The sequence below is a fragment of the Phaenicophaeus curvirostris genome, chromosome 16 (assembly GCF_032191515.1).
Source record: "Phaenicophaeus curvirostris isolate KB17595 chromosome 16, BPBGC_Pcur_1.0, whole genome shotgun sequence".
Classification (NCBI taxonomy): Eukaryota; Metazoa; Chordata; class Aves; order Cuculiformes; family Cuculidae; genus Phaenicophaeus; species Phaenicophaeus curvirostris.
In genome coordinates, this window is record NC_091407.1 from 11,202,260 (window position 1) to 11,224,520 (window position 22,261).

At 37.3% G+C, this 22,261-nt stretch overlaps 1 protein-coding gene across 4 annotated transcripts in view; it reads left to right on the forward strand.

The window, feature by feature from the left end:
- Nucleotides 1-22,261, forward strand: part of GRIN2A (glutamate ionotropic receptor NMDA type subunit 2A) — a 165,130-nt gene that overhangs the window by 102,229 nt on the left and 40,640 nt on the right. For all 4 annotated transcript variants that reach the window (XM_069870506.1, XM_069870508.1, XM_069870507.1 and 1 more), the window contains exons 5-10: nucleotides 2,892-3,006; nucleotides 12,129-12,334; nucleotides 13,796-13,964; nucleotides 14,087-14,240; nucleotides 18,754-18,879; nucleotides 21,490-21,719. In XM_069870506.1, coding sequence (XP_069726607.1) covers nucleotides 2,892-3,006; nucleotides 12,129-12,334; nucleotides 13,796-13,964; nucleotides 14,087-14,240; nucleotides 18,754-18,879; nucleotides 21,490-21,719 — 1,000 coding nt within the window. The remainder of the gene's footprint in view (nucleotides 1-2,891; nucleotides 3,007-12,128; nucleotides 12,335-13,795; nucleotides 13,965-14,086; nucleotides 14,241-18,753; nucleotides 18,880-21,489; nucleotides 21,720-22,261) is intronic.

Genomic DNA, 22,261 nt, shown 5'->3' on the forward strand with positions numbered 1-22,261 from the left:
AGCTCAGTCTGCGTCACTCAGTGGTACCTTTGTACATGACTCAGACAATAAAATTTTAAGAGTCTTTTACAGACTAGGGAATTTTTTTTCCGACTTGTGAAGTGTGTTTCACTACGAAATGGCTTATAAGTTCTCATAGACTAAAAGTATACACTGAGTTCAGTTTTTGTTTTTAGATTTGTGGTTCATTATTCTTTTTGAAGCACTGGAGCATCACCACAACTACAGCACTGCACATTGTGATGGACCTAGACTGGTTTCCAGGGTAGGATATTTGCATGTCAATCCAAAACATGACGAGTGGTGTTTGAAGTCTGGGGTAATGTTCCTACCAAACTACATAAAAGAAAGGTTCAACTTGAGTATAATCACCAATGGCTATGTAATTAAAAAAACCAACTGGCCACAAAAGCCTGATGTAGTACAATGTGCATGTTTGTGGTGCAGAACTTAAGAGAAGACAAAATGCTTGGCTTTCATTTTTGTTGAAAAGAGGGGATTTCTGCTTGGCCTTGTAAGACAGGTTCATTGTACGGGTGGTTATTTCATGTGCTTGAATCAGAAGGGATCCTGTGAAGGGAAGTGTGGAAGAACAAATACAAGTAGTGCGTGTTTTCACTGCATGTACGTGATTTCCCTTTGTGGTGTCATTTCATTCCTTGGGTCACAGTGCATTTGATTTTCAGTACTGAGTGAATGTTATGCTGGTTTCTTGTACGCACAAGAAACTTCTGTCTGGTGGTTTGCCACTTGCTCTCAAGGTGGCAAACAAGCTTTTTATTCCCAAGCAAGCTCTTTCAGTGCTGAATGACAAATGTAATATAGAGAAAATTAGTTCAACTGAAAAGCAAAGTTCTGCCAAGGGGAAAATTTTCACACCGAAAGTCTGTCACAAAATATGAATTATTATGATGGGTGAATTTACAAATTGCTGTCAAGCCAGTGCTGAATGATGTTAATATGGCTGTTTAGGGCAGTGCACATTTAATTATTAAATACTATGTTACAATGCCATTATTTCTTCTGGGTCTATATACTTTTATTTAATGTGCTTTAGCTATTGGGATTTTCTGGCAGTTGTGTCAATACAAAGCTTTTTCCTTTGAATGTGGGGCTGAAGAATTTTGAAGATTCACCAGGAGAAAATGCTACTACTCCAAAGGAAACACAAAACAAGACAAAAAAGAAAAAAACCAAAACCCATTTAAAACCAAACTGCCCCTCCCCAAACCCCTTGTAAACCAGTGTCAGTTTGTTGTGGGTAAAACATTACAGAGCAGTGTATGAAGAACAGTAAGAATAACTTTAACACCCGTCAAAATGCATCTCTCCAAGGGATGGAATGATCTTGAGTTGAGTTCCAGAAGGAGAGCACCTCGGTGAAAGTTTGGGCTGAACTTCATTCAATGAAAACCACGAAGAATTCAGTGCAATTCAATGCAATTAACTTCAGATCATGCGTATCGGGTACAGGGCACATTATCTTCTGGAAGTGTCATGGGATCAGTGAGACTCTGAATTACAGTTCTGCCTCTCATCTGCGGGATAGCCCCACCAGGCTCACAGTGGCAGCCTTAAGTTCTGTTATTTTTCAATATGACCAAAGAACACTAGTGCCAATACCAGCCTTTTACTCTCTTCCCTTGCATGCTTGATTTTCTTAGGCGAGTGAATTTCATATAATGTATAAAATGATAGATTTTTGCAATATCACAGTCTGGGGAGCTTGACCTGTATACTGTGGTAGTTCAGTCTCTTGGCAGTAAGTTCCCTGTATTTGTGCTTTAAATAAAAACTGCAATTTCTCATCACTCTTTGACCCTGGAGCAGTGGAAACAATCTGTTCTCGCTGTGAAGCACTGAAACTATGTGGAACCGGAGCAAATATAAATATGGATTTCTGTTATAAATTTGTGGAAAATTTTGAGAGAAAATTATTTTTGAGGAAATAAAACCAAGTCTAATTAGATGGCCAGAATGCTGGCCTTTCTGAATCAACAAAAGGACAGTCCTTTGGAAAATAGGGTACATGGTTCAATGGTGAATGGAAAGGAGCAGTTAGAAATTAAAATCTATATATACTAATGAGGAAATGGAGGGACTAGGTAGGCTGCGTTAAAATTAGTATAAAGTCAATATGGAATTTAAGACCTCCAGGGGCAAATTGATAGCTAGAAAAGCTATAGGACTCTAGAGAGCTGAAGGATGCCTCTGACTGATGAGTGGAGTACCAAATCCTCTACCCCAGGGCAGGTAACTTCGGCTGTGGTGTCTGGCTCCCAGGCACTTCTGGCCTGTGGCTGGTGTTGGTGGAGCCACCTGCAGTGTCGCTCTCTAGAGTTCTCCCCATGGCGCAGTCCAGGTTAGAGCAACGACTCAGTAGAGTTGATGTGATCATTGCTAATGACAAGATTGCTTATACAAAGCAGTATTCTATCCTTAGAACACACAGGTTAGCGTGCTAATACAAGAGAACAGAGAAAGCAAGGAACCTACCTCTGAGTTTTACTCTAGTGAAGCAAGAGTAGAAGAATGTCACATACAGAGCTGATGTAGACGTGTTTAAAATTGTCTTGAAAAACTGATGAGGTTGCACACAGCACCAGAAGCGTTGTTCATGGAGTGTACAGGTCATGCATTATGTGGAAGCTGCTTTAAAAAATGATGTCTGCACTAAAAGTCATACGTAAAAAATATTTTACTTCTTCTTCTGCTAAGGACTGCCTTGAAATGCTCAGACTCCTGATGCTGCAAACACAGGCTTTTCACAGTGTGAACAGCATTTGGGGCATGTATTTCATCAGTGGTTCTGATGACTGAGCTAGCTTGCTCATTAACTGCTGGACAGCTCATTAATTTTTCAATGAACTCTTTTTTTGCTTGCCTTCTAGGTTTATGATGAATGTGACTTGGGAAGGTAAAGATTTGTCCTTCACAGCTGATGGTTATCAGGCGCATCCCAGGCTGGTGGTGATCGTGCTTAACAATGATCGTGAATGGGAAAAGGTGAGTGATACCTCTGGGTAAAGGATGTGAGAGGAGATAGCAGACACTTGGTAGAAGCCTATTAATGATAAGTAGACAGATTAGCATCAGGGATGTCAGTGATGATATTCTGCTGCATCAGGTTTGTCACAACAGTTCAGAAAAGATAATTTCACCTTATTCTGAGTAGGTCTAAGGAACTTTAATAAGGCAAGCAAATGCATCAGTGAAAGATATGTCACGTGGGTTTCAGATTTCTTTGAAACACATCTTGCATTTCTTCTTTTAACTTGGTAAAATAAACTGGATGACTAAAAAACCTGAAATTTAGGCCTTAACTACCTAAATTTAGATGGATTTGTATATCTTGATAACTCAAGTACCTTTTATTTTCTTGGTTTTTATATTCTCTGATAGATTTTTAGAATCAATGTGCTATTTTTTTTTTTTGTAAAATGTGAAATTCCTGTCAAATTGAAGTATAATTGCTGTAATATTTGTCTAAAAACTTCAGAATCTAAACATGTTCTGGTAGGCAAGTGATCTCCAAAAACCTCTATACAGACTAGAAGGAAAAGTTACTGTGAAGAGTAAATAATATTTTTTTAGGAATGTAATAAAGGGGTGGAGTGTACTGACCTAGAATCTAAACACATCTTGGGGCTTATCCTCTAGAAAACTTACCAAGACTAGGTTCTGCTACCCACTTTTTAAAAATACTCTATGTCTTACTATCAGGGCTAATCACATATGTGAGTAATAAAAGGAAAAGTTTATTAACAAGCTTTTTTTTTCTTTTAAGTCCCACCTCAGCCTGTGATTGATTTGACTCTGAGTTTTGCAGGCTGTCTGCGGTCCCATGTTTTAAAAATAGGGAGTCTTTGAAACTGGTTGCTGTATGAGACTGTAAGAAATAATACAGCTCGATCATCCACCCAGTTTTATTTTAAATTCATAAAGCATGATTCTGCATTATCTAAACTGCTGTTGAAATCTGTGAACACTTTTTCTCACAGTTTTAGTATCCCATAAAATCAACTTGCAACTCCAGTTTGTAAGACTGCAGGACTCTTCATGATGTTGAATTATAATGACAAAATAAGAATTACTGAAGGACATCTCAGTAAATATGCTAGTCATGCAAAAACACAGGGAGTAGTCCTAGATTATGCTATGTACTTCTTGATGTTCTTTTGATGCAAATTTAATTCTCTGGATAAATTTAATCCTGTCCAAATGTGTCAATCTGAATCTTTGGAGGAATCTTTTGCACAGTAACCATTATGAAAATTTCTTACCCTGTTTTAAAATTCTTCAACAGTCCTCATATCATGTATAATAGTCTGAAAAAAAATGTTATACTACATAGGGAATATTAGTATGATATGCAAAAGAGAGAGGATAGTTAGAGAGGCAGCCAGCAATGCTTACGGTATAATAGTGTCATACGTTTTGTGCCTTGAAACTTCTCTAAAGAGACCATTCAAAGGAGAAGTTGAGGTAGGTTTGATGTTTTTGAAATATAAGCTAACAGCAGCAAAGCAATGCTGGATATATGAACTGACGTTATTTCCAAGAAATAACTTGAGCCTGTTTTAACCTTCAAGTGACTTCCCTATCAGTGAAAGGAAGATTTGGTGCAGGTTTTGCTGTATCTAACTGTGCATGTTGTATAGCAGCACTGCATGCTGCACTGGCTACAAGACACTCTGTAGGTTGATGCTTATCATAGAATAACCAGGTCGGAAGAGACCCACTGGATCATTGAGTCCAACCATTATTATGTTGCCTGTACACAGTTTTCCATTCTCTTCCTGCTCACCATCGTGTTTGAGAGGCTTCTAAGAGGAATGAAAAGAGTCATTGGAGAGAGGCTCCTGCCCCACAAAATTATGCATCTGCTTCTAGCTGCCTCTTTGCTTTGCAGCCTTTTTTGGTAGCAGGCCAGATGAGTTACCTCAGTGGAGACAGCCTGCCCCTCGCTGCAGCTTGCGTGTCTGCTTCTCTATCGTAGGACTATGAGAAGGGGGCCAGGTTTAATTATGTCAGAAGGAAGCAGTGAAAGGCAGCCAAGAACAGGCTGTCACCACCAGAATTATTCTTCTGACCACAAGCTGATCCCTGCCTCTGTGGATGAAGACAAATAAACTGACTAATCAATTATCCTGGCAAGCTGGCTGAAGCTCTCGGCTATCTCAGGGCTCTCCACATTTACATAAGCAGAGCATCGCTGTGCACTGCACAAATAATAGGACAGTTCCTCTGACTCCGAGACATGAGGAGGACTGTGCTGCCCCTCTTGTTTGTTTGAACGTCATTCTAGTGTTGTCTTAACATTCTTTCCGAGGTGTATTTCTCATCCTATATCTCTTAGCCAGTTTCTTTCTCCTTCTTCCTTTCTCCTTGTGCTGTTTTGCTCAGTTTCAAAACTGTCAAAATTGCTCATCTGAGATCTAACGTTTCCTGGTTTGAGTTTCCAGACAGGCACATGCTTTTACTTCCAATTACTATATTGCAATGAGTATCACAGATTTGTTTTTATTGAGGCCTTATTAAATAACCTCAATCCTATAAGGAAAACATCACGTCCTAGAATCTAATTAAATGATTTACTCATGTGAAAAACTGACAATGCAACAGCCTGCTAATCCTTGTAATGTAACTAATGTATGTAGAAATTGCAAGTAGCTACTTTATTTTTTAATGTAAGAAAGAGTAATTATTTATTTATTTAATTTTTGTCACTCAGGATTCTCCAGAAAATAAAAGATTTAGTATTAAAACTGATTTTTCTTTGGTTTTAGTATTTTAGTATAATAATCTGCTTTTATTTAAATACTATTTTCCCTTGGTCCAAAAAGTTATATACTTGGCTTGAGGTTATAGAAAATCCATTCAACCATAGTTGACGAGCATACATTCTACCCCTAGGAAAATAAATTCCTTTTCCTTTACAAATGACTCAGTATCAAAACTTTGAAGTGGTAACTTCATATATAAATGGGGTTGACTGAGGTATTTCTCCCATATCAGGTTCTGAAAAAAAGCTGGTTGGATGATAATAGTTTGAAGACTGAAAATCACTTTTGGGCATGTTCAGCAGGCATCCAGCAAGATATTTTGACAGATTCTAAAGCGACTACTCAAACTTCTCACATCAACATTCATATTCTTGCTGCTAATCTTGACAGGCAAAGGGGCTGCTGTTCTCAAGCGGGAGATTTTTAAGAAGACAAGCTCAATGTTCTTGTTTCAGTGAAACCTGATAAATTTGCTAGAGTTAAGTGTTGCCCAAATATTACCAAAGCACTACAGGAACACTGTGCTAGTGCTAAAAACTCCTCAGAGGTTCAGCAGTACCACCTGCAACTCCCCTGTTAAGCTTATCTCAGTAAGGTGTGACCTGGGTGTCTCACCTGGCCCATTAACATCACTCAGCTGCAAACTTCCAGGGTAAAAACAATTTTTACTGGTGCTCCCAAATAAGTACCAATAAAATTATGATGAATGTCTGTATTCTGGGAGGATTTGTGAGATATAAAAGTCCTACAATTTTGTAGTCAATGAATTTTTACAAGAAGCAAGAGTAACAGTTACTACATGGAACAGTTGCTAGTTAAATGCTGCTACAAGAACCTTTACTTACATCCAGGTTTATTCTAAATGTAACAAATCGTATTTAACTTTCTATTAATGCAGGATTTAATGTAGAATTTGATTTTGCTCTTACTAACTAGCATATACCAGATTTACAAGCTCTGTGTGAGGTTGTACACATTTGTATCTAAGTAGGAATGAGTGGGCAGAGGGTGCACAATTCCTGCTTGGAATAAATGAACCAAGGTCTTCACAGAGAGCTCCATCTGGCTACTAACATCCACCATCATGTAGCTGAGAAAAGACCGCAATCATATCTGAGGATATAGCTGAAAATTCCCCGGACAAGAACAGTAAAACCTAACAGTTGGTCAGATTTCTGATATAGCCATTTGTGAGAGTATTGTGATAATAAACAGTCACTGAGCTGGTACAGGGTGGTTTCTTGGGAAATCTCAATTGATTTCAGAGCAGAGGTCGTGACATCTGAATGATCCTGATGGTTCATGATAGGTATTCCCTAGAAGTTGTCAAGAAATGCATATATCTTAACTAGAACAGATGAAATTGCATGATCTAATCATCCATTTGTTGGTATATCTTTTGTCAGTAGCTCTGTGGCCTAACATGATATATTATCTTTGCCCAGAGCAGAAACAGCATGCTCTTTAACATCTGTTAGGTTGTCATTTTCTTTGTTCCATCCTTGTTGCTTAGTGTATTTAGTCTTCCTGTAAATATGTCTCTCCTGGCACTTACTGTCAAGTGAAAATTGCGTATTGTTTCTGTATCAGTGAGCTTTTACTTAGCCTAAAGGCCTTTCCTTTGACCTTCACTGTACTGAATAGTTTGAACTGCACCAATTATTACGCAGCATTTCTTAAACTCAGTGTTCCCAAGGAGGATGGTTCCCTCTGCTGCTGTAAAGGAATTGCAGCTATCATGGAAAGGAATGCGCTTTAATCCTGTTCTTTGCAGCCACTATTAGAGAAATTAAAGTGTTAGAAGACTTTCAGGGCGGCTCTTCCACTCTGGAGGTAAGGTATGGCCATCTGGATAGTTCTGGAGAGCTGTACAATCTTCATGGAGTGCAGAGGATGATGAAAAGTGTTCCCTCACTGGGAGGTGGAAGAGAAGGAGCTGTCAGTTTGTTTAGCTCTTCCTTTTTCATGGCACAATCAACTTATAAAATGGCTTCTATGACTTGAATGTGAACTCTTGTGCTACACAGAGTTATTTGAGACACTTCCCAGTACCAAAACTGAGGCCACTGAGGATTTGGTTAGTGCTAATTACTAATTCTGTATTGAACGATGAGGCTACAGGAGGTGGTAGCTTTTCTTTCTCCCCCTGTTTGTTTATGATCACTTTGGGTACTGTGTTTTCCTTTGAGCCCTGCTGGTCGCAGGGTAAGATGCAGCCGTGAGGGAAGAGCAGTCCATTTGCATCCCCCATGTGAGATTTTGCAGCAAATTTTGAAAACTTCAAAGTCTTTAAACTGATGTCTCCAAACCACCAAGGACTGTAAACTATTCCTTATTAATAAGACATGAAAGTGCTTGTGTTTTATTGTTTCATTTATATTTAGTCTGTCATTGTGAAATTCAGACCTTCTGAAACGCAAAGTGACACAAAGGTTTGCAGCAGAAGGTGTGCGACAGATGCTTCTTTCTGGAGGAAGGATTTTGCTGCTGTGCTTTGTTCTGAAGCTGCCTGTCATTGCTAACCCAACAAACTCAATTTATGCTTTCTAGTTATTGACTTAAAGCTTGCCAGAGTGGCTCTTCCTTCTAAGTGGAAAAGCATGATGAAATGAAACTAATAAAGAATTCTTCTATAAAGCAAGCTGGGTTAGATTTTGCATTTGCTCAGCATTATTGTCTTCACAAAACTGAGGCAGCTCAAAAGGGATGTTTCCAACACGTGTGTGTGTTTAATGTAGAAGGAATGTCCCTGAATTTTTTTCTTTTTTCAAAGGTTTGGTCAGACAGTTCTGGAAGTGCATTTTGTACCCATGTGGTCATGTAACGTTTTTTCTTACAAAAGGATGATGACGAGGTATTGCATACAGTTCCCATCTGCTGGGAAGAGGGTGATAGGACTGAGTTATTTGTTTGTTTTCTGTGAAATATGCCAGTGTGACAGACTTTCTTTTTGTGCCAGCATTGGCTTGCAAGGGAGAACATACTCTGCTATTTTCTCTCCCGGCTCAGAATGTGGCCTTGCTCTTTTTCTCTGATTTGATGGTCTCTGTGAGGGGGTGTGATTAGGATTATGTCAGTCATCCTCATACTATTTAGAGGCTGCTTTATGCTGCAGCAGGAGAGGGGGCTACATGAGGTACAGCAACACGTAACTTTGCAAGTTGCCTGTTTTTCTTAAGGTAACTCTATTTATCTAGCTGCTATCCAGGAAAACAACAAATATTTCATTATCACCCTCTTCAGCTGTGGATCCTTAGGAGGTTTAAGCAGGAGACTCTTTTGTGCTGTTTGGACTCTAAGCATGCTATTCTTTTCTCCATTGCTCAATTTGCTATAGGCTGTAACTGAACGTAGCTAACAGGGTTTAAGATTGGAGCGTAGATGAAATTTTCAGACTTGTCTTTGAACTATTCAGTAGTTTTGTCTTTCATGTTGTATAATCCAGAAGTCCAAACTTTCCTCCTGTACTTTATATAATGCTTCATTAAATGGTTAGCTATTCTAAAAATATCACATTACCTAAGTGAAAAAGAGATTTTACAGAACACATTTTACAAAAATAGCTATATTTTTCCCATGTTCCTCATGTGCCTAGAGGAGGTAAGGAAATGCTTTATCAGCACATGAAATTTTCAAACAGCAAATTTTTACAGGTGAAGATGACTTTGTGTCGCACCAAAATGGTGAGATACATTTTGATGCATTTGGAATGTGTCTCTGGCTGCCTAAGGGAAATGCTTATCCTGACTGACACAATGTTTTGAAATGTTAAAAACTTTTCCATTCTGTTTCAGAGAATAAAAAAAGTTAAAACTAAAAATTCTAGGAATCAGTACATTACATTTCATGGTGTAATTACGGCATAGATCTGGGCATCAACATGCAGACTAAACGTAAACCAGCACAGACTCAGCTGCGAATGTGATTATACAGAATAACTTGATGATTACAATATTTTTGCAATATATCTGTCATGTACAGAATTAAATAGATTTGTTCCACTGTGTATAGAATAGTTTTTAGTTTTTATCACAAAGGCTTATTCCGTTTTATTTTGGTTAAATTTCATACTAGAATTGTACATACAAATCGTGTGCCTGGTTCCCATTGATTTAGGTATGAATTTCTAGTTCTCTTGAGATACTTCAGCTATCCTAATTTAAGTGTATAAAGATTTGGCATTTCTGCCTCCTACATTAAAGTTCAGCAAAACATCTTGACTTATAAACAGGATGGTAAGGAAACTGCAAAGGGCATGTGCTTATGTGCTTCCCTAAATAGGAATGGGTATAAATCATGTTCTACTGGAATCTTTCTGATTAATTTTAAAGTCTTTAGAAGGCAGAAGGTAGGTGACAATTTTTTACATTTTTTTTAGGACCCAAGTCTGTCATTGTACTGTTAATTCTTACCATTTTACTTGCAAAACAAATATTTTAGCAGTCTTGTGATTATGTTATAATTTGCATAGCTTAAGCAACAGATTAATTATTATAATGCATTAGATTATAAATTTGTGGCTTGATCACTCATATTGTCTGTCAACTCTACTCAGATAAAGCATGCAGTTAGATTTATGGATACAAAGTAGTTAAACACCATCTGAGGAAGAAAATGCTAGAATTTTCAAAATATTTAAATTGCATGCCCCTTTCTACTGTTCTGGAAGTGAAAAGACATGTAGTTTAATTTAGAAGGGATAATTCAGGATAGTAAATAAAGAGACAATTTTAAAGTGGGGTATGCTTTCTTAAACTTCCCCCAACAGCTGGCATTAACTAAAGAAGACTAAAATACGTCAGTCCTAATAAGATCTAAATCATGCACAACTGAGCTCACGTTTACTAAAAATGTGATTTGACTTGGCTCAGGTGTGATGGAGCCCTAGGTAGAGGCTTTTACAATGGCTTTTGAAACTGTAAGAATAGAAGAGTCTTCTCTTTTGAGAAGATAAAGAAATGATATTATGATACTTAGGTTGTCGGTCTGATGTGTATGGGGGGAGGTTTAGTTTTCTTTTTCTTTTTCATAGAATTGCTTAGGTTGGAAAAGATTATTGAGACCAATCTTAAACCTGATGCTGCCAAGCCACCACTAAACCATGTCCCAGAGTGCCACATCTACATGTCTTCTAAATACCTCCAGGGTTGGTGCCTCAACCACCTTCTTGGGCAGCCTGTTCCAGTGTGGAAGAATTTTTTCCTGATATCTAATCTAAACTTCCCCTGACACAACTTGAGGCCATTTCCTTTCATTGTATTTCTTGCCACTTGGGAGAAGAGACTGATCCCCATCTCACTGCACCTTCCTTTCAGGCAGTTGTAGAGGATGACAAGCTCTCCCCTCAGCCTTCTCTTCTCCAGACTAAACAGCCCCATTTTCCACAGCTGCTCCTCATAACATTCTTCCTCCAGACCATTCACCAGCTTCTCTGGGCTTGCTCCAGCACCTCAATATCCTTCTTGTAGTGAGGAGTCCAAAACTGAACATAGTATTCAAGGTGCAGCCTCACCAGTGCTGAGACAGGGGCACAATCACTTCCCTATGTCTGGCCCCACTATTTCTGATAGAAGCCGGGATGCTGTTGGCCGCCTTGGCCACCTGAGCATGCTGCTGGCTCAGGTTCAGCCAGCTGTTGACCAACACCCCCAGATCCTTTTCCACTGGACAGTCTTCCAGACGTTCATCCCCCAGCATCTCATGTTGCATGGGGTTGTGGCCCAAGTACAGGACACTTGGCCTTGTTGAACCTCATTGCACTGGCCCTGGCCCATTGATTCTGTCCGTCCAGATCCCTCTGTTCATCCTTCCATCCCTCAAGCAGATCAACATTCCTGCCCAACTTGGTGTTACTTGCAAACTTATTGAGGGAGCACTCAGTTCACTTGTCCAGATCATTGATAAAGATATTGATCAGAACTGGCCCCAACACTGAGCCAGTTATGTTGAAATTTGCTCAGTCTAATTAGTCTCTTAACAATTTGAGAATGTCTGCTATTGAAAAGAGAGTATCTGATTGCTTGCTGTACTGGCTCAAATGGAAATGAGGCATGTCCGATTTCAGTGCAGCTAAAACCAGGTGATAGACAGCATTGACTGATGTCATCCAGTCTCTATAAAGCTGTTATCTCTTAAAATAATGTTACCTTATTTGTCTTTTCCACAGTGCATTTTCTCACCTCATGAAATTACAAAACAGTTCTGAAGTAATTTAGGTAACGAAAACCCAAGACCAACTGCCTTTGCAATGTAATTTCCTGTACCCAGCACATTTCATATTAGATCTCATTTGTCAAAAACAAGCAAGCAGATATCAGCAGCGTGTGTGTCTTGGCATTTCAGGTGGGGAAATGGGAGAACAACTCACTGAGCCTGAAGTACTCTGTGTGGCCAAGGTACAGCTCTTTCGCTGACAGCGACCCAGATGATAACCATTTGAGTATTGTCACCCTGGAGGAAGCTCCGTTTGTCGTTGTTGAGGATGTGGATCCTTTGATGGAAAGTTGCCAAAAAAACACAGTACCATGCCGTAAATTTGTCAAAATTAAGTAAGTAGATATACAGCATTTTTTTTTCTGAGTGCAAAATATATTCCCTTATTTTCTCATTAATCCTTTCCTTCTTTCATTGTATAGTTATTTTCTGATACTTTGTTGTTCTTTTCCTCTTGCTTCCTATCTTTGCTTTTCCTTATGTATTTAATTTCCTCTTTCTTCTTCCCTTTCCCACACTGTGTGCTCTAGTTTGCACATCCTCCTTTTTATGAAGTTGAAAGTTTCTGGTTATTTACGTGAAAGTCACGTTGAATTAATGATAAGCTAATGGGGCAAGCTAAGTGGGCAAGCTGAGCTTAGAGTAAATTTAAAGTCAGCTAGAATTAGCCCTTTTCAGTTGCATGAGAGAAGATTGTATTTTAAAGTAGGATTATTTTAGTGAGTCTTCTTTGAATTGTTTCCAGTTACGTTGAAATATGCCTGTTTTAATTAGTCTTTAGCAATCTGAGAATGTCTCCTATTGAAAATGTATGTTTATGCAGAAATATGGTACAGGATAAACTGCTCCAGCATAAAATACCACTGTTGACATACCATCTAGGGAAAAGGCTCCTGCCTTGATTGCTGTAAAACTTTATAGCAGTCATTAGAAATCAGTGGAAGATTTCTCATTGTGCATTTATCAATATTGTTTCACCTGGTCTATGCTTGAGTCTACACATCTATGAACTGAATATAACGATATTTTTTTACTGAGCAGATGTTAGGGAATATAATGCATGTTTCTGTAGGTTTCCAAAGACTGCTAAATGATTGTGAGCATGCTCCCTGAAGTGCAGAGAAACAGTCTTTTTTAACATAACTGTACTTAGTCAAGTTCTAAACTAGTTTTATTTTAATTTTGAGTTCTTTCAAAGGCTGTAAAATATTGTCTTAACTTCTGAAGATGTTTTTACTAAAAAGTTCTAGAGGTTATAAAATTAACATTTTGAAAAAATATATTAAAGGGAGGTCCTTATCTTTGCACTCAAAGGCAGCCTGAAAGCCACCTTCTCAAAGTGCAGAAAAAGGTGCAGCATCCATTTTCAGTATGGTGGACTGCTGTGCATTTATATAGCTTTCATATTGGGAAGTTCTCTAATTACTAAATGACATTTAGTAATGGCATTAGTCTTGAGAGTAGAAGTAACAAATATCTGATCTAAGCCTAAGAGAGAGATTGGTAAGAGGAGACGGTCTTGATGGAGAAGTGGAGTAGGCTGGATACTGCAGCAGGAAGCATGTTTTACAAGGGCTACCATTATCTTCTACTTATCTCTTGTCAAGCATTTGCACTATGATTAATAAGAGTTATGAACACCGTATAAAGCATCCTGTGGATTATTTCTCCATTGATTCAGAAAAACGTGGTTGCTCACAACTACGACAAAATGTTGTTTCACACTATGCTGAGTCTTACTGTTGTGGTTATTCTGTTTTTCCTAGTAGAACTGTTTGTCTCTTCTCTGTTGACAGCAACTCAACTAATGAGGGAATTAATGTAAAGAAGTGCTGCAAAGGATTCTGCATTGATATCTTGAAGAAGTTGTCTAAAACCGTCAAGTTCACATATGACCTGTATTTGGTGACTAATGGGAAACATGGCAAAAAAGTCAATAATGTATGGAATGGAATGATTGGTGAAGTAAGTTCTGTTAGGTAAAAGCTCTTAAGTAAGAACTTAGCAATGTTTCTTTTTAATTCTTTTGGAGAAATGAGGTATTCCCTACTAAGTAATATTGGTGGTGTCTTCTCTTTGTGGATCAGGTGGTATACCATCGTGCAGTTATGGCTGTGGGGTCTCTCACTATTAATGAAGAGCGCTCTGAAGTGGTTGACTTTTCAGTGCCATTTGTTGAGACTGGGATTAGTGTCATGGTGTCACGGAGCAATGGCACAGTTTCACCATCTGCTTTTCTAGGTATGATTCTCCAACCCATCCAGGTCATTTAATTGCATTTGTATGGAGTTGAGAAGTTTTCATTGTTCATTAAGCTATATAGTGCATTGACATGTTTAGGTCAACTTCTGAATTTTACATTAGGAAGTTTGTTCCATGTTGGTGTGCTGATTAACATGATTTTTAGCACATGAAGATCGTGCTGTTGGTTTCAGATGCAGTAAGTGAAAAGAATCTCCCAAAATCTTCAGTTGGGAGAATTGCTTCCTCAAAAAATGCTTCTTTAGCCTGTTCTAAATTGTTTCATATCTTTTTAACATCCACATTCACCAAATAGTTTAAAAACTCCTTGTAGGATAGCTAAGAAAAAGAGACTCCCTTACAATTAGAAGAGATCTGACAGCTAATTTGAAAACAGTTACCTCTGGCTTCTGAACACCACACTGCTGCACTGGGGAGCTTCTGAGCATAGCAAAGAAATGAAAAGCTGGACAGAAAGGAGGTGCTTTATTAAAAAAACCAAGAATTCGGCCTTCTTTCCTTGTTTAGTTCTTGTTTCAGTTGCTTATTTCTCATATCATTATTTCGCTGTCCTTCTCTTTTAGTTCTTATTGTTTACTTCTGTATTTCATGGTTGGCATGAATATACCTGAAGCTGAAAAGAGAATGAGCCTTGAATCAAAAGTGCCTGAAATGCTGTTATGTTCCTCATAGTGTGTTTGTGCCCAGTATTTGTAAATATTTTGCACAGGAAAATAGCGTTAGTGACACTAAAATCATCTAAGTGAAATTGGAAAAAAAATCTTAGAGCAGTTTAGTATTTTGAAGTCCACTGGGTAAGCAGTGATGCCATTTTTGCATCACTGATTGTATGGTTTCTTTTCATTTGCTAAGTGCAAGTTCTTCACTTTCACTGAAATCGCTTGTAGCCTTTAAGAAGCAGATTGTTAGTGTATTATCAGCTACAAGTGGGAAAATAATTGGGTTTTCTTGCACAAGAATCATCACAGAGTCACAGAGCTTATCTCTCATACTGTTCCATAAAGGTTCATTACAGAGATGATGCAAATAAATGTAACACATTGAGTAATCAAATAACTTCCCAAACATGGTGATACCTAAGCAGATTTTGTTGGTGTTAGTATTTTTGCTTAATGAATGAAGGAATGAAAGGCTTTCTAATGAAATTTCATGAGGCTGCACTTTTAATGAAAATATATTCAGATAACATCTTTTTGTTTCTATAAGTCAGTGACTTGTGAACGTAATTAATTTTTAAAATTTCAGTTGCAACACATTGAAATTATCATTTGAAACATAAGTACTGGGTTTTTTTTCTAAATGTGCTGCAAGCGTGATTGATTTTTTACTGTGGACTCTGCTTACCTCTTAAAAACCTGCTTACAGTTACCATTCAAAGAGAGGCTGCTTTTGCATTTTTCACAGTAACATAACTATTAGATTTCTAAAATGCATTTAATGTTATTGGTTTAGTTGAATGCACTTATAATTCAAAAAGTAAAAATAACCCCATCTTACAAAGCCCTATAGAATAGCATTACTTTTGAAGAAATCTGATTTACTGCACCAATAAATCAAGTCTGTGCTCTCAGAAGTATGTTCTCATTTTTTAGACATAGATGAAACTGCCACTTTACTGGAATTGACTCTAAATTTTGATGAGGTGTGCACAATAGCGAAATGCTTTGCCATGCAAAATACTGTGAGTCAGATAACTGAATTTGTTCTCAGATTGCTTTTGTTTCAATTAAGTGAACGTCTAAGAGCAGAGACATCTTACATAATCCCTTTAAAAGATTTTTAAAAAATCTGTCAAGGACAATATTTCTTTTAAAAAAAGTAGCACTTGATTACAGTCCATGAAATATCTGGTTTTGCAATTTTTTACTATGAATGTGGAGAAGTACAGGATTTTGTCTGAACTAGATTTTCCATTCAGTGATTGTGTCCAATAGATACAAGTAATTGATGGGCTGACAGCCTCTTCCTCATTATCTGCTGTGTTCGTTTCCGATATGGGTGTCTCCTTCAAATGATAATTTTGTCCATATTAAAGCATTTTCCTATTGTACCAAAAATCATATATACTGGATCCACAAATAATTTTTTAAAATTTACTGGTGATCTGATTCAACTTTATTTAAACAAGCAAACCAAAGGGAAAATTTCAAATCCAAATTTCTATATTTTTAGGAGGGATTTTTATTTAGGGTTCATAGGCAAGGTCAATTTTCTTTTTAGGAGGCTTTGGTGGAATAGGAGGTATGTCCTTATTTTACATTTTGCTTATGTATAGTTTTGGCAGTGGGAGTTAAAATTCAAACTTAGTGGAGTAAGACATAATTTTCATTGCTCAATATTCTTCATTGCAATCATTTAAAATGTATACTGGGAAGTCATATATTAGTATTTTTCTGCCATACCATTGATTTACTCAAAATTCTTACAAAACCTGCTGCTTGCCTGAGGGAAGTTCTCTTTCTGCCCTTTGAGAATCAAAGCACAGTGCTGAATGTGTAATTTGATCTCTAATATGACAGGAAGATTGACTTTGTTATTCAATTGATTTTGTACTTGTTCAATCTTACTGCTTGTTATTCTAAATAGCTTTTTATTTTCCTATTGCTCCTTTTAATCCTCCACCTCATTACCAGACTGTTTAAATTATTAAAGAGCATTCTGCTTAGACTGTTGCTTGTAGCTCACTTTTTCACATCAGCTTCTTTTGCCCTTTGCCTTATTTAGATTTTGACAAATTACCATTGCTGTTTCTACACTGTTGCTTTTGATAAGAGTTTTAAAGCTGTCAACATTGTATTGATAGTTTTATATGAATTCAAAATTAATCCGATTCATATTCACAGAATATTTGTTATTAACTGTGTTTGGCTACATGATGTCCTTTACTTACCTGCATCTGAATGGATCGTTCTCTGCCATTTAAGAATTCTGTTATTTTGCTAACTTACTATTGTCTTCCAAAAAATAATTATAGTAATTGAGAAAAATAAAATCATTTAAAATAAAATAATAAGAATCCAGCTCCCTTTTCTTTAACCTTATAGTAAAACCAGAAAGAGAACAGTTTGGCTTAAAATTTCCCTGCTTTGCCTTTTTGGTTTGCAACCAAAATCACCAGTGTGGCTGTTTGGAATTTGCTCTTTTTCTTGGTTCCAAATTTCTGAAGAAATTGTAGCAAAGGCAAATGATGTCATTAGATTTCCATGCTTGGGCCCAAATTATTACACTTGATTCTAGCCCTGAGTGAATCATTCGCGCTAAGTCTGGGAGGGTTCAGATTAGGCTGTTAGGTTTAGCAGACCTCAACTGTCACACAGTTTTTTCCTGCAACAGTAGAAGAATTTTTGGTGATTCAAATCTTAATTTAAATTCAAAGAATGAAGACATCAGGATGGAGGAACCGCTTGGACTTTCAAAATCAGGCAAAGCATTGTAACACACTAATTTCTTGTCATTTCAATTGTTTCTTGATTATGTCCTAATTTGTAATACTATACCTGTTTTTCTCACGCTTCACAGCATACTTATCCTTGCATCATCTACCAAACTTAGGCTATAAAGTGCCCCCAAATAAGCTGACCTGATAAAGAGATAATACTTTGCCACACAAAACCTTTCTTACATATAATCCTTATATGATGACAGCTACCACAGGAACTCCTGAAATGACAGAGAATTTGTGATTGGGAAGATGATATTTAAGAACTTTGTGTTATCGCATACTTTTACCATATCCCATCCTTTCAAAAAGTTGGTGCTTAGTCTTGTATTTGAAACTGTGTTTATTTTTCTGTTCCAACTTATTTTACTTGATCATGTTTTTTCTTTCTTTCAAATTGACATTCAGTCTTCCATAAAAACCCCTTGCTTTCAGAAATTTGCTCCCAGGTGAGAATGAAGCTTTCAAAAGATGTATTTGACACATATTCATTGCAGGTAGATGAAAGTGAGCACAGAGAGAGAGAAGAAATCAGAAACAAAAAAATTTAGTTTGAATGCAAGTATTTAGCTTTGTTCCGTAACAGTTTTTGTTGGATAGAAAATGAAAGAGAAGTCTACTTCACTGAATTACCAGATGTATTAAACATATGCTTAATTGCTTTTGCTCTGCAGAAACTCAGTCATAATAGTTGGATCGTTCTGTTATAAATGCACATAACGTAGGTTAAATGGAAATGGGCAACCTGGTTGTAGGCTGAATAAACAGCAAATTAAACCAATAGTTTGCCACTCAGTGTCAGTGAAGACTTTGTCAAATATAAGCGTGCAGGCTTCATTTTTAAATTGCAACTTATATTTAAAGTTTTGAGCATAGGAAATTTGAGTATATACACTAAGAGCCATTCTTTATTTATTGATACTTATATTATTTGCTCAGATTTTGGTCGTTAAAAGCTACTGGGCTTGCCTAGCTGAAGATATTAGAATTCTTGTGCTGTGACAGGTTTAATGAACTCTGTTTCTGGGTTGTTTTTTTTCTGTTTTGCTGCAGAGCCTTTTAGTGCTTCTGTCTGGGTGATGATGTTTGTGATGCTTCTCATTGTGTCTGCCATGGCTGTCTTTATATTTGAGTACTTCAGCCCTGTAGGATACAACAGGAACTTGGCACAAGGGAGAGGTAAGCTTTGCATTTTACACAACCCTAGAGCCATAAAAAAATGATGTTTCCCATCCCTTGTCCTCCATCTTTTAAAATGAACATAACATCGAAATAAAACAGCAAAAGGAGCTAGGAAACTGTTTGCTTTTAATTTAAAATATGATTTCTTGAGGGCTTATACGCTTGTGTTTGTATTCTAATTCATTGGAATAAAGACATGCAGAAAGGTAAGCGGTATCAGAGAGAATCATATCCAGGCAGTGTTTGTTTGGTGTACTGGATCAATTGTAGAGTGGCAGCTAAAAAAGGCGTTGGAATAAGATCTACAGACTCCTGACTCTTAGGAATTCACAGTTAGTTCAGAGAAAATGGTCTAAACTGGTTTGGTTTGGTGGATAATCTAGAAAAATAGCAGTTACATTATATATAATTTTATGTAGTCCCTATAAAAATTCTGATTAACTCAGCCTTCAAGTGACACCAGTTGCAGAAGGGCATCACTTCTTTCTGTGTAGCATCCATGATTATAGAAACTTCATTTTCAAAACATGCCAGCACAACAAATTTAATACAGTGCTTGCCTTTCTCAGTGAAAGCTGCAGTTGTATATTAGTAACACTTTGACCTGCGAATGAGGTTTCTTTGTATTGTGGTGCCCTCGGCCTTCCCTTTCTTTATTTACAGTTGAGAGTGCAGCCCAATTTTAATTTCTAAGTCACCCTTGCCTCATTTTATAACATGAGATCTTCCAGCTTGATGAACGCAGTTCTAGAGATTATTGCACGCTAATGGTTTCTTCTAGTTTATGATTGGCTCATTCCCCGAAAAAGAAGATTATTGTAATGTTCACATGATGATATTTCAATAAGATGGTAAATGTATAACCTCTGTCCAAAATAAACACTGTATTTAGGGAGGGGAAATGAAGGGTGAGAATAGTCACTGGGGACCTAGGGGCTAGACTGTTCTTTTCTGTGCTGCCTCAAGTGCCAGAAATGGTTATGGGGTGTACTTATGACTACAAAGGCCGGACCATCCTAACTGAGCTCTAGAGAGCTGCCATGAATTTAGCTGATTATCATTTGAAACATGAGAAGCTTAAAATAAATGCAAATCTTTATGGAGATTACTCCTTTCTCTAGGTATTTTTGGCAGGATTAAGCTCAATGGTGATAAAATCTCCAGTAGCGTAAACAGAACTTGTGACTGCTTTCTTGGCATATACTTTCTTTGTCATTGTTGCTTAGAAAATACTTATTATCCCTATATCAGTTCAGTCTTAAATGGCTCTAGAATGTGGTTTCATAACCCAAAAGTCAGCTTCATTGCGTTTATTTTACTGCACTTGATCTTCTTAGCACCACTGCAAAATAGAAAGAAGATAATCTGAGGTGTGCTTGATTTCACTGTGAAAATTTGCATTATATTAGAAGGCATTTCCACTGAAATGAAAACATGCACTGAGCGTAGCCACTTTGGGTTTTATTTTTCTAAGAAGAATGAAATTTTATTAAAATAAATTGTAATTAAATTAATAACTAAATCTGAGTTTGTAATGTGCAGTCCTTTGGATAAAGGGAAAGGGCAGGGAAGGAGGTAATATTACAGGTGTCTGCATCAGAGTTTATTGCTTGAATTGCCGTTTAATTGAAAAATAGATACTTATAAAAAGGTCAAATGAGTCGCAGTCAGGGAGGCCTGTTTCTTTCCATTGAGGATAAAGTGAGTCTGGATGATGAGCAATATGAGATGACTGCACTGTACTTACGTGGAGCTGGGTAAGAACAAACCTCCCCTAATTCTCACAAGGCTCTGTAAATAAGGTCTTTTAAGTGGGTAATAGCATAGCTAGTCCACTTTTGCAACTATGGGAGCATGGGGGCATCATCCTAACCACTACTTCTTGCTTTGAGATGAGTTAAAAGCTGACTGAAAACAGGAATAACAAAAATTACAGAATGGATTACCTGGGAGAGGTTTTTAACATTAATGCCAGCACATTTGAAGCTACAGAACTGGCTTGGAATGTCTGAGGTAGCCAGTTCCGTATAGCTCTATGTTGCGGATCTATACGGCTGACTCCTTACTGATTTATCCTTTGAGTGCAAAGTTGCCTAAAGCAACTTTAGGTCACATAGTCACGCATTTTGATCTTAAATATTCTTACGTAAACTTCAGAAAGCATAATGTTGGAAGACTGGAGAAGGTAAAAAATAATTTTGATGAGAAAAATACTAGAATTGAATCATTAATATTTAAACCCACAGTTTCCTTCTTTTTTGTCTGCTGGCACAGAAGACTGAAAGGGACAGTAACGTGTCACATACTGTACTGCAAGAGGCATACTAGTTTGAGTCTCCAAACCTATGCTTTCCATTTTAATTTTAAAACTTTTGAACTAAGTGCAACATAGAAAAATGTTGAATTATTTTTTACAAATATGGAAATGAATGTCATTACAACAGAGACTACCTATGGCAAATCCTGTGATCCCATTGGGAGCACAGTTAATACGTGTTGAAATACTTTTTAACCATGTCTGTGTGAGTTATTTATTGTTATTATATTTGGTGTCTTGCCAAGGTTTAATCTAACTGCAACTAAGATAACTGCTCTTTGTAATTGCAGATCCCCACGGACCATCCTTTACCATTGGAAAGGCAGTGTGGTTACTCTGGGGCTTGGTATTCAACAACTCTGTGCCTGTGCAAAACCCCAAAGGAACGACGAGTAAAATCATGGTGTCAGTTTGGGCCTTCTTTGCTGTCATTTTCCTGGCTAGTTATACTGCCAACTTAGCTGCATTTATGATTCAAGAGGAATTTGTTGACCAAGTGACTGGACTGAGCGATAAAAAGGTAGGTCTGCAGCTCAAAAGAGGTCAGCGTTCTTTCTTCATAATACTTCTAGAAGTTTATACTTTGTGCTAAAAATCTCTGAGCAAGATAATACGCAAGAAATGGATGATTTCATTCTGAGTGTAACCCTTTACTACAAACCTGAGACCCAGAGCATGAAAAAAATGTTTTCAAAGTCTTTGAGTTGCCTTTCAAAATTAACTGTGTTAATTGAAAAGTGCCTTTCTTCTGTCAGGGAAATAAATTCCTGTTTGTTTAAAAGGAATGTCTCGCCAGCGTGCAAAAGCTTGGAAAATGAAAAAGTATATTTGAGTGCAGGGAGGTCATATTTAAAATTATTCGAGCATCTCTATGTGGAATGTTAATAATATATATTAATTTTTAAAATATTCATAAAACCAGCAACTATCCAGTAAGTTTTGGAAGTCAATTAATGCTCCTGAAAAAAAAGTCTTTTTGTTTTCTATGTAATATGCTAGGAAGTTATAGAAAGAGTTCAGATTTAAAGTGACCAGCACAAATAAGTGCAGAAAAATGATACA